Below are 12731 nucleotides of genomic sequence, written 5' to 3' on the forward strand. Positions count from 1 at the left end.
TGCTGTTGCAAGGTAATCACAGGATAGAAAAGGCTGTTGCTTGTGCAAGTTGCACAACTGAAAAAATACTCAAAAAGAAAAGGAGTACTTGTGGCACCTTAGAGACTAACAAATTTATTTGAGCACAAAAATACTGTCTCATACCACAGGCAACGGGTAGCTTAATATGGGAATAGTGTTGATGGAGGTGACACCATGATTCTTATTCCTGCTCACAACCTCCAAACAGAGCTGGAGCATCATCATAATGACAACCTCCACCTACCAGTAAAACCAGGGTGAAAATGAGGCAGCTTTCAGATGGCAAAATGCTCTCAGCCAGAGATAGTCAAACTGTTCTCCATGGAGCCCTAGTGGGCCCCAGATCACTTGCTGGTGGCCAGCAAATGGCTGGCAGGGCACATGATGCTGGCTTCTGGTCCTTACGTCAAGGCTCTTCGTCACAAACTGGAGTCTAAAGATCTGTAGAGGCATCTTTAAAGAAGAAAAAGGAAGGGAAACAAGATCTACCTTCAGAGCCAGAAGAGAAGAGAATCAGGTAGCTAGACAGTATGTCTAGGGGACCAGGTGAAGGAAAGGGCCATAAGAATGTGGCTGGCAATATGGGCAGGTGAGAGGAGGCCTAGGCTGCAAGGGAGCAGGGATGCTGGGAAGCATAATCAAGGGAGCAGGCAGAAAGGAACCAGGGAGTATGGCAGCAGACACAGGAGGATAGCGAGGGAGTAGGCATCTGGGACACATGGGCAGGGGCAGGAGAACTGAATGGACATGGGTGGTGGAGCAAAGAGCAAAGCAGAATGTCTGAGTAACCTTTTAACATGGCAATGACTGTTACAATTACATTGCTTCTGTCCCATGTCAGCAGCTCCCTACCCCTGGGAGTCGAGTAAGATTCTCTGGGAAGTGGCCGTGGGAACTCCTGCTGTCAGCCATTGCTCCCGCGCCAGTCGAAGGGCTCACAGGGCAGGAGGTGCACTTGCACGTTATCAGATGACTCTGTGCGGCATTTAGTAATGTCTTGCCAAGAGGCCTTATGCTCAGGTCAGGGATTGTAGCATGATGGCTCCCCCTCGTTGGTAGGAGCCTCGTGGCCATAGAATATCAGGATTGAAAAGGACCTCAGGAGATCATCTAGTCCAGCCCCCTGCTCAAAGCAGGACTAATCCCGAATTTTTGCCCCAGATCCCTAAAAGGCCCCCTCAAGGATTGAACTCACAACCCTGGGTTTAAGCAGGTCAATGCTCAAACCACTGAGCTATCCCCTCCTCCCTATGTCACTCATGGGGGGAGGGTTAGCTCAGTGGTTTAAGAGTTGGGCTGCTAAACCCAGGATTGAGAGTTCAATCCTTGAGGGGGCCATTTAGGGATCTGGGACAAAAAAAAAAAAGAAATTGGGGATTGGTCCTGCTTTGAGCAGGGGGTTGGACTAGATGACCTCCTGAGGTCCCTTCCAACCCTGATATTCTATGATTATAACTCTGACATCCCCCCTCTATTTCCCCTTCTTCTGGGCTCCTTTAAGAACTCACGCAATCTCCAGTGACCTTTTAAGTTCAATCTTTTAATTTCCCCAGCTCTCCTCAGGCTGGTAACAGAGTTTGTTACAAGAACAGAATCCAAAAGTCCAAAGCAAACAGTTTTTCAGTTCATTGTCCCTTCTTTAACTCCCACTCCCCAGCTTTGTCTGGCTAGGGCTCTTGAGGAGCCACACTTACTCCTCATAGCTACTCCTTCTACCAGATTCACATGGTCTCCTGAGCTTCCCCAGTTTATCACCAGGCTTCCTGCCTCTGGCAGTCTCATCTCAGCTATTCACTCAATTGCACTCCTACCTGCAGCTTCCTGCTGCTGTTTATATTGGAATCCCAGATTCACCTCAGATGGGGCTCATCTTATAATCAGGGCTGGCTTAGCCTCAGGCTCTCCAGCCCACAGGAAAGCCATCCTGTTACAGGGATCAAATAGAACGGAGGGCATAGCCAATCAGGAACCACCAGACAAGTTAAAGCTTGCCTGCTTCAAGAGGAGTGCTGGGAATACCTAAGTTGAAAGATTTGCTCCACAGGCCTAACCCAGGGTCTTGGTCCGGGTCCTAACAGCAGGTGCACCTTCACTTAAATGGTGCGACCACCCAGTAAGTTTTGGTTTGAAATTTAAAGGGCGAGTTCTTTGAGTTTTACTTTAATTTACTATTAGAGGAATAGTAAAAACTTGTGGCGAGCTGTCACAGACACCCTGTATCAGACCCCTTGTTACTGACACACAGGCAAGACTGAAGTGATGCTAGTTAGATGGGAAATGACTTGAAGAGCTAGCTGGTATGCTGCTTCACCTTCGGTTGAAAGCATCTAGCCCCATTTTGCCAGAGCAGTGCAAAGAGTTGTCATACTGTCTGAGTCATCATTGAGTCTATGTGGCAGGTAGCTTCAGTGACTAAAAACGCCACCTTTCACCTCCAGCTCAGTAGAAAACTCCACCTTTTCCTCCTGGGCGAGGACCTGGCCACTGTGATCCATGCACTGGTCTGTGATTCACTGTATCTGAAGTTGAAAAAGAAAGCAATGGATAGATTCTAGGTGGCACAAACACAGCTGTGTCTCCTCCCTGCCATCCTCCCTCTGTTCTGATCCCACTAAGGGCTTCCAGGCTGTTTCCATTGCCAGTTTAAGGCTTTGGTTCTGATCCCAGGCCATTAATGGCTCAATTCCCAGGTATATTAGAACCCACATCTCCATCTATGAACTGTCAAGGAAATAGGACCTTGGTTGTTAAATTGGATTTAGAACAGATTGTGTTGTGCAGATGGCATGTAGGTCCTACTCCACCCTCTGCCCTACTGTGACCCTAAGGGCGTCCCAATGTCAGAGAGCAAGGGTCTCACTGGTATCAGGTATCAAGTTTCAGCAGGCCTGACTAGTTTAGTGTACTCCAATTCACTTTATGACATAATTTGTATCTAATAGGTATCATGTTAGGTTTCTTTGGAAAGCCAATATCACACCGATCATTAATATTCTTGCGTGGCATGCGTGCGGCAAACGCCCAAAGGACTGTATAAATGGAAAGGAAATATGGAACTAAAATGAGTTTGAACCAGATCAGTATGAGGAGTGAATAAACAGGATTTTTTTCAAGCAAAGGAAAGGCTGACATTTCCGTCGAGGTGCAATCACAGTCAAGTTGCCAGTCATTGGCGTATTGGAGGCTACAGGGACAGATCAATTTGTGCTGTAAAAAGCACCAGCAGGGAAGAAACCAGCATGGAATAGTCTCCAACAGACTCCATGACACCTTTCCTCACAGCAGGGGCACTGAACCTTGAGAAGGATACATTTAAAATATTCACTGGATTATAAAAGAGAGGGGCAAAAAAACCCAAGTGATCTTTCACCTAAGTAGACAAGGAACCAAGGACTTTGGACCTTATGGGAGAACCTGACCAAGGGGGTTGTCAGCCATCTGGCTGGAAGGAGTGTGGGAAGAATCTTACCTTGAACCATGACTGTGGCTTTATTAAGTCTTAATCACTAGAAAGCGTTTTTCACTTTGTAGCCATTCTGACTTTATCTGACTTTATACTTGAACTCAATTAAAACCTTTCTCTTTCTTTAATGAACTAGTTTTATTTTTATTCCAAATCAACCCAGTGCCGTGTTTGCCTTCAAGTGATTGTGACATCCTATACCTTGGAGGGATGTCCTGTATCCCCCATATTCGTCATTTTTATATAATCGTGATCTTACATATAAAGCATGCCTTGTAAGGTATGAGGAAAGGTTATGATCTGCTGAAAGTAATTTCTCTATCCATATATGTATATCATTAATGCATATGAAATTGAGAATTGTGTTGTATGGTTGTCACTTAAACGTGCTGAAAGTTGGGGAATCAGTCAGATACTAGCTCCCCAAAGGCAACAGCAAGGAAAGTAACCAACACACGAGCGGGTGTCAAAAAACTATCAACAGCCATTGTCCAGCAAGGGAGCTACAATTCAATGACTCACCTGTATAAGGCCACACCAGAGGAATTGCTCAACCTTGCCTGGAGACTTAGCAATGCCCCCCAGACATGCCTGGACTTGTGTTTTCCAAGCACATGGACTGAGGGTATAAAACAGAAAACAGCAGGCCCATGCTTGACCTTTCTCCTTCACCCACCTGCACTACAAGCAACAAGGACACTCTGAAGACTCCAAATGAGGGGACTGGCCCAGATTTCAAGGGTGAAATCTGTGAACTATGAACTTCAATATCCAGTGGGATGAGAAAAACTGCTTAATCTGTATGTTGCCCAGTCTAATAGGGTTGAGAGTTTAGACTGCATGCTTTATTTTATTTTGGTAACTAACTCTGACTCTTTGCCTGTCACATAGTCACTTAAAATCTATCTTTTGTAGCCAATAAACCTGTTTTAGTGTTTCTTTACCAGTGAGTTTGCCTGAAATGAATAGTAAATGTGCTCAGGTTTTACAAAGGCTGATGTATGTTCACTTTCTATTGATGAAGTGCTGAACCAATTAATAAATTTGAACTGCTTATCTTGAGCAGAGCAAGACGGTATATTTCTGGGGTAAAGTGCTGGGAGCTGGGGGTATTTGGCTTTGGTGCCTTTTTCTGTGTGATTCATGTGTGGTTCTGGGAGCATTCATGCAATCAAGCTGGGTGTTGAGGCTCCACATGCGGAGTGATAACAGTGCCTGGAAGGGCTTGCTGCTTGTCACTACAAGGCATTGTGAGAGACAGCTCAGGCTGGAGAGGGTTCAGGAGGGCACAGTGGTACCCGTGGTCCCCAGGCTCCATCCCGGGGATCCCATCACAGTGATTGTTAACTCCAATTAAAGCAAAAAGCTGCTGTGCTTTTGTCTCTTTAAAGGAGCAACAGACCTTTAGTCCTCTGAATGTTCCAGGAGAGGACTGGGCACATCAGGGCAGATGGTTTGGGGGATTCAGGTTTGGGGTCAGTGGGCTACTAGTAACCAACACTGGTGGAGCCCAGAGTGTGGCAGTAGTGTAACAAGTAGGTTGCTGAAGTCAGAGATGCTGGACCAGGGTTGCTCTATGCACAGACAATTAGTGCATCCTTGTGTGCTGGCTGAGAGCACCCAAACAAGTGGCTACAGCAGCAGAGCATTTTGGGGCACTCAGGGTTACAGGACAAGTGGTGATACAACTTCCCACGGGTCTGGGATGAACCCCAAAATGTCACAATGGCATAGCTGGCAGGATTTACACACAACTTGCTGTTTTGACTGAAGCTTTACACTTATACTTGGAAAACAGTTTTAAGTGATTCTCAAGTGATAAGACTGGGAACAGTCAAAGAAAGGTTACAGTTTTATTATTTTCTGTTTGTTTATTTTGGGCAAGGGAAATAGAACAAAGGAAGTTGAAAATGAATGACAGTGGAACAATCACTAAGCTAGAGTTGGCTGAATTGGAAAGGAGCAAAAAGCCCTAAAAAGAGAGGCTGAGTATGCAGCATGAGAACTTCAGAAACGGGAAGCAGAACAACAAGAGGGATCGTGAATACTAAAAATGGGAAAAGGATAGAAGCCAAAGAGCAAGAAGAGGTACACAGGCAGGACCTGGAAGCAGTTGCCCACCAAAAAGCCATAGAGCTGAAAGACAAAGAAGCCCTGGAAAAAGAGAAGAGAGGTTATATAACTTGGACATGATGGAAAGGCATGGACAAATTCCACAGCCCACAGGTGTACTCTTTCCCCAAGGAACACCCAGCTGGGACAAGTTGTGTCCTGCATTCAAAGGAAGCAGACTGTATTGAAGAATCCTTGACCACTTTTGAAAGGCTACGTTCCAGAGCGTTCCAAGAAGTCCCAATTTTCATTAGTGGGCTCTGGGGGAAAGCTTTAAATGTATTTAATGAAATGGAACTTGAACAAGCATTGAAATATGGTGAATTTTAAAAGGCTGTATTGCAAAGGTTCCAGACTACTCCTGAAGTGTATAGAAAAAAATGAGAAACCTCAAAATGAATGACAAGATGAGTCATAGAAAATGTGTGTATAAATTGTGTGAATTGATTGAAAAAATGGGTCAAGGGGAGTAGGACAGAGTTATGAAAAGCCTGCTTTGGCAAAGATCTTTCACCTGGGAACACAATGAAAACAAGTACACTTGTACAGCTGTGGAAGATCCTGACTGAGAGAAGGTCAGCCATGGCTGGAAAGGGGAGGGAAAAGAAAAATCTACCTTGAACCCAGCTGTATCTTGATGAGTTAAGTCTTAGCCACTAGAAAGTGTATCTTACTTTTATTTGCATGAAACTATTTTGTCTTTATCCCTTGTATTTGAACTCACTTAAAACCCATCTCTTTTGTTAATAAACTTGTTTTATTTTTGATCTAAACCAACCCAGCTTTTTTTAATGGAAGTGATTGTCAACTCCAGTTAAGGCAACAAGCTGCTATGCTTTTCTGTCTTTAAAGGAGCAACAGACCTTAGTTCAGCAGAAGGCTGGACGTTTCAGGGCAGATGGTTTTGGGGAAATTCAGAACTGGGGTGTGTGTTGGGGTCAGTTGGCGAGTAGTAATCTAGGCTGATGGAGACCAACGTATGGCTGTGGTGTAGCAAGCAGGCTGCTGGACTGCTCAACACTTAAGACACTTAGTGCATACTTAGATGCTGTGTGGGAGCACGCAGGCCAGGAGCTCCAGCAGCAGAGCAGTTTAAGGCACTCAGGATTACAGAACAAGCAGTGACACAACCTCTCACTGGTCTGCACTGCACCCCAAAAGGTGACCCCTACAGTGACCTTGTCCTCTGATTTCCCTGCAGTATTGTGTGCATCACCGGTGGGAGCTGGGCTGAGAGATCTGGGCACATTGCAGTGGAAGTACTTGGAGGAGGACATGGAGTTTCTAGGCACATATTTGCCTATCAGGTAACATCTCAGTTCAAACCCCTCTTATACTGCTTCCATAAGACTGCAGCTGCAATGCTATTCTCTGCTCACAGATTCTCTTGGAGAGTGGGAGTTGTGTAGGTCATAGAATCATAAAAATGTAGGCCTGGAAGGGACCTCAAGAAATCATCAAGTCCAGTGCCTGCACTGTGGCAGGACCAAATAAACCTAGACCATCTCTAATGGGTGTTTGTCAAACTTGTTTTTAAAAGCTGCCACATCCTCCCTTGGAAGCCTATTCCAGAGCTTAATATTTAACCTAAATTGCCCTTGCTGCAGATTAAGCCCATTACTTCTTGTCATACCTCCGTGAAGTTGGCGAACAATTGATTGCTGTCCTCTTTATAATGACTGTTAACATATTAGAAGACTGTTATCAATTTATCCCTGAGTCTTCTTTTCTCAAGACTAAACATGCCCAGTTTTTTTCCCAATAGGTCAGGTTTTCTAAGCCTTTTATCAGTATTGTTGCTCTCCTCTGGACTCTTTCCAATTTGTCCACATCTTTCTTAAATTGTGGTGCCCAGAATTGGACACAGTACTCCGACTGGGCCTCACTAGTGCTGAATAGAGCAGGACAGTTACCTCCTGTTAATACACCGCAGCATTGTATTAGGTTTTTTTTGCAGCTGTATCACATTATTGACTCATACTGAGTTTGTGGTCCACTATAGCCTCCAGTTCCTTTTCAACAGTACTATCACCTGGAGAGTTTCCCCATTTTGTAACTGCCTTTGATTGTTTAGCTTCCTAAGTGAAGTGCTTTGCACTTGCCTTTATTGAATTTCATCTTGTTCAATTCAGACCAATTCTCCAATTTGTCAGTCATTTTGAATTCTAAACCTATCCTACAAAGTGCTTGCTATCCCTCCCAGCTTTGTGTCATCTGCAAATTTTATAAGCATACTCTCCATCCATTATCCAAGTCATTAATGAAAATACTGAATAGTACCAGACCCAGGACTGACCCCTGCAGGAACCCAATAGATATGCCCTTCCAATTTTACAGCAAACCATTGACTAGAGAGCGAGGTACTCAACGAATCTTTGCATAACCTCATTGATATCTTGGCTGCAGCATCTAAAGTGGCCCTACCCATCAACAAGGCCATCATGGGTCCTGTCAGAGCCCTGTGGCAGACCCCATCTTCTCTCCCTCCCACTTCAAAGAAGGCAGAGAAGAAATACTACATGCCGGCCAAGGGGTACAAATACTTACATTCTCACCCTTCTTCCGGGTCCCTAGCAGCCAATGAGAGAGACAGACAAGGCCAGGCAAGTGCTACTTCCAAACAAAATGGCAAAAAAAACTAGGTTTGTTTGGCAGAAAAGTTTATTCAGTGGATGGATTACAGCTTCGTATCTCTAACCAGCAAGCTGTGCTTGGGAGGTATGATGACAATATGTGGGACTATATGGCAAAATTTAAAGACTTGCTGCATCAGGACTCCAGGCAAGAGTTTTCTGCCCTTTTAGATAGACATTAGTTAGTAGATAAGATGTTTTCTTGTTCACTGGGAGGCTGTGCCCGGTTCTGCCGGTTTCAAATGTTGTCTATCGTGCCCGGAGGCAATCACAGTAAGTGATGGGCACTCCTGGTGCATCTGTTGCCTCAGGAAATCGCACAATGCCCAGAAGTTTAACTTCTGTCTGGCATTGAAATCTAGCGCTAGAAAAGACAGGGAGATCAAACTTTGTCTCCTCCCTGGCTGCTGACCCATGCCCAGGGACTGTGTCTGTCATCTCCTCCACCTCCTCTCCTTCCCCCCCACCCCGCATACACCTGTCTGCGAGCAAACCCGCTACCTCCACTATCTCTGAGCTGCACTCCTCTAGGGCATCTAAGAGGAAGATGCAAGACTTCTTTCATAAGTCTTCCCAAGATTTTGCCTCAAATTCACTGGGTAGGGAATCTACCTTGAAAAAGCCTAGGTTCTCAGTGACTTCAACTACTTTAGCACCATCCGCACTCCAATCAGGTACACTCCAGGCTGCTGGTTCCTCAGGTACTCAGGGCACTGTTAGACTGAAAGACAGCAAAGTCTCGGGCCTGGAGAGACCATTGGTACAGTTAGTGGACCAAGGGGGCAAGAGGAGCTCCTCTGCTTCCTTGGTATCAAAGAAGCCCACTTGGGTTCTGACCACACTTCCCTCGGAGTGGCTGAAACCTGTGGTACCATCAGCTCCCTTGACCACTATTACCTTGGTGCAGACCATGGCTTTGGCACTGATAGTATGCTCGGTACTGCAGGAGTTTTGTTTTCTCCATGACCTGGGTGTATTTGAGGTGCCTGATTTTCCACTGCTCATCTCTGACGTATTTTCGGTACCGCGGACATCAAGATCGCTGGAGGTTCACCTGGTTCTGACAGTTTCACCTCAGATTTCTCCAAGCGCTTCACCATTCCATAGCGAGTTTGAGGAAGAGGATTCTGATGAAGACCTTGCCTTGGTATCCTAAATATTGATTTAGGGCTCTCCTCCTCACCTGTATAGAGGCCTCCTTTCCAGAAGTCTCTGAGGCTATGACCACTTGTGGCACAAGGTAGCCACTAGCTTGCTGCTGTGAGCACCATGGATGCCCCCTCCTATGCCTTATGCGCCCCCTCCTAAGCCTTATGCACCACCTCCTGGGCCATACTGGGACCCTTGGGCACCTCTCACCAACAACTTTCCAGGACTTTGAGCAACACCCATTGCAAAGATAAGCAACCATCATCATCTGCCCTCTCTTGGAGATCTGATCCTCAAAAAGAAAACTTTGAGGAGCAGGAAGCTAGAGCTGATGAAGAGGTCTCTCCTCCAGCCAACACCTCCTGTTCATCTCAAGATGGATCAGTCATGCCTCCTCCTCCATCCTTAGCAGACGATTTTAAACAGTTCCAGGATCTGATCAAGAGAATTGCTGACTCCTTGCAGATCCCTCTTGAGGAGATTAAAGAACATCATTGTAAATTGCTTGATATCCTTCATTCACCCTTGTCTGTCCACATGGCTTTGCCTGTCAAAGAGGCCCTTTTGGACCATGTGAAGATTGTCTGGTACACCCCAGCTACTATTCCACCTATCCACAAGGAAGTGGATAAGAAATATTCCCTGGAAGGCAGCACTATGCTAAATCCATGCCCCATGAAAAAGACCATAAGCATCTAGACATACTTGGTAAAGAATCTTATTTGTCAGCGTCACTGAACTCTTTTGTTGATCGCCTACCAGCAGAGCATAGAAAGCAATTCTAGGCAGTCACTGTGGAGGGTCAGCTACTTTCCAGAACATCTCTACAAGCCTCCCTTGATACAGCTGCCTGTTCTTTCTCTACTGCTGTAGTTATGAGAAGGGCTTCCTGGCTCCAGCTCTCTGGATTTCCAAAGAGGTCCAAAATAGGGTAGAGGACCTTCCTTTTGATGGGTCTAAACTGTTTGCAGACAGCACGGACAAATCTCTGTGCACATTAAAGGACTCTAAGGCTATTTTGTGTTCTTTTGGGACCTATACACCTGCCTACAAGAGAACATTTAGCAAGTCCCAAAGAGTTCAGAGATCCCATCCTGCCCAATTTCTGAACTCCCAGTGGCTGTATGAATGACCATCCACCTCTCAGCCTTCCACCTCACATCTTTCTTCCTCCAAGCAGCAACTTTGGCTTGCTGGTTGAGGGCCTGAATTACTGTCTTCATCCTTAACAGCTGCACCAATTCACCTACCTTCCTCCCTTCAGCAACCACCTTTACCACTTCACGTGGGCTTGGGAGTCAATCACTACAGACAAGTGAGTTTTGGAGATTATCTCCAAAGGGTACACGTCCACTTTACATCCAGTTTTGGAGATGGAATCCACTAGATTGTAATCAGCATATTTACTTGATGTTCACTGTTATTGCAGTCTGTTTAAACAGTTAATCTCAGACTCATGTCTGAGGCTGATATTTCTGTACCCTGCAGTGTTCATCTTTGTTCATTACCTGTAGAGAGATTTTGGTGCACAGCTAGTGTTTCCTATTGGTACCTTAATCCCCCTCTCTGCTGCTTCTATTCATTAACAGCAGAGCTGCTAGAACACAGCCAGATACATGTGTGTGGTTGTAACGTGCGAGCTGCAGGCTCAGAGCACATGGAACTCACTATCAGGGTCTCTCTACTATGTCTTTCCTTCACTTATTTTGCTAAATGTTCCTCATTCATTCATTTCTCTCTTTTCTTTCCATTCAGAACCCAGACCTGAAGTCCATTGCTCCATCTCAAGGCCCTAAAGCTGGAGGAACCTGCCTGACCCTGCTGGGCTCCAAGTTGCTGACTGGGTGCCCCAGTGAGATCAGGGTTCTAATTGGAGACCTCCCTTGCCACATGTAAGAGCTGCTGTGTAGTTGCAGACTGTAATTGTAAACAGACTGCCATGCGCCATTCCCTTCAGGTTTGGCCCAGACTTCTCACTAGAAAGCACTTCAGCCATTCACTCTAGCAGCAATGATGGCTAGCTCAGACATTTGTCTTGAGTGCTCCTGTTTGTAAGTAGGTGGGACACAAGGCCTTTAAGAAGGTGGGCGTTAAACCTGAGCAGCAAGCTGTAGGGTGCTTGGAGCGCTTTCAGCAAAATGAAGGTGCAGCATTTCAGAGGATGTTTTAACCTTTTATTGGTCTCTCCTCTTTGTGTCTCTTAGTCTCTCGGAGGTGCAGGAGAATCAGCTACAGTGTCAGACGAGCCCCAGTAACGTGTCTGTGGAGCTTCCAGTAACTATCAGATACGGACACAGGGAACGGAGATTAGAGGGTTTCCTCTTCAAATACACTCTGGATCCCAATATCACTTTTGCAGAGCCAGCCAAGAGCTTCCTCAGGTACTGAGAGCTGCACTGCAAGTGCACAACTCTTCCAACAGGGCATCAGGGATACTGAGAGCTGTGCGTGCATGCATGCATGCCCACACACTCCCACAGCGGGTACCGGAGTGTTAACCGTGTCTGTGTGGATGTCTAAGTATTTTTACTGCACTCATCACCTTAGTATCTGAGCATCTGGGTAGAGTGAGTCCAGACTTGTGTACTGAGCCATCAGATGGATGCATGGCCTACAAACGTTGGCACCAGCCATGGGTCAGGGATGACACAGCTTATGGGTTGTTATATGGTGACTAAATAAGTGACACTGACTGCTTCTGTGTGTTGCAGTGGTGGGAGAGTGATCCGAGTTCATGGGCATAACCTAGATGTTGTACAAAATCCAAAGATCCGGATTACGGTTTCACCATCAGAACGCCGCCGGCGAGGGCTGGGGAGATGGCGTAGGATCATGCCAGAAACCGAGTGCCCACAGAATGCCCTGTGCAGCATCCAGCAGGTATCTTGACCTTTGTGCTGGCAAAGCATGCAATAGAATTGAGGCTGAAGGCCTCTGTCAGTGCTACTGACCTAATGGCCAGAGACCTCCTATGTCAGAGGCTCTTGTGCCCCTTGTTATAGCTGTCTTGGGTCCTACAAACTAAGAGTGAACATGAGAAACAAAAAGTCTTCCTTGGTGAAACATTGTCCCCCAGATTCAAAGTTTAACACTCCCCTCCCCACTTTGTAAAATTCCAGCTCCCAAATCCCCATCTCTCCCCAGACCCTGTGCAGAAAGTTCCAGTGTGGGAGACAAACGACATGACAGCAGCAGAAGGCATGAGGAAATCTACAATTACATTGTGAGGCCTGGCTGCACAGTGCCCCCACAAAGACAGACTTCACCCTGTCCTAGCGTGGCTCTGCCTTAGTGGGGCCAAGGCCCTGCCCCACACAGAGAGATGACAACAAAACCAAAGTTAAATGAAGTTG

At 46.1% G+C, this 12731-nt stretch overlaps 1 protein-coding gene across 1 annotated transcript in view; it reads left to right on the plus strand.

Moving 5' to 3' along the window:
- PLXNB1 (plexin B1) overlaps nucleotides 1–12731 on the plus strand; it is a 195731-nt gene that overhangs the window by 143096 nt on the left and 39904 nt on the right. The window contains exons 19-22 of the mRNA XM_084633455.1: nucleotides 6798–6903; nucleotides 11134–11270; nucleotides 11583–11759; nucleotides 12090–12258. Of these exons, the coding sequence (XP_084489581.1) occupies nucleotides 6798–6903; nucleotides 11134–11270; nucleotides 11583–11759; nucleotides 12090–12258 (589 nt within the window). The remainder of the gene's footprint in view (nucleotides 1–6797; nucleotides 6904–11133; nucleotides 11271–11582; nucleotides 11760–12089; nucleotides 12259–12731) is intronic.

Source organism: Lepidochelys olivacea (assembly GCF_965140295.1).
Source record: "Lepidochelys olivacea isolate rLepOli2 genome assembly, chromosome: 7".
In the NCBI taxonomy this organism is placed as follows: Eukaryota; Metazoa; Chordata; order Testudines; family Cheloniidae; genus Lepidochelys; species Lepidochelys olivacea.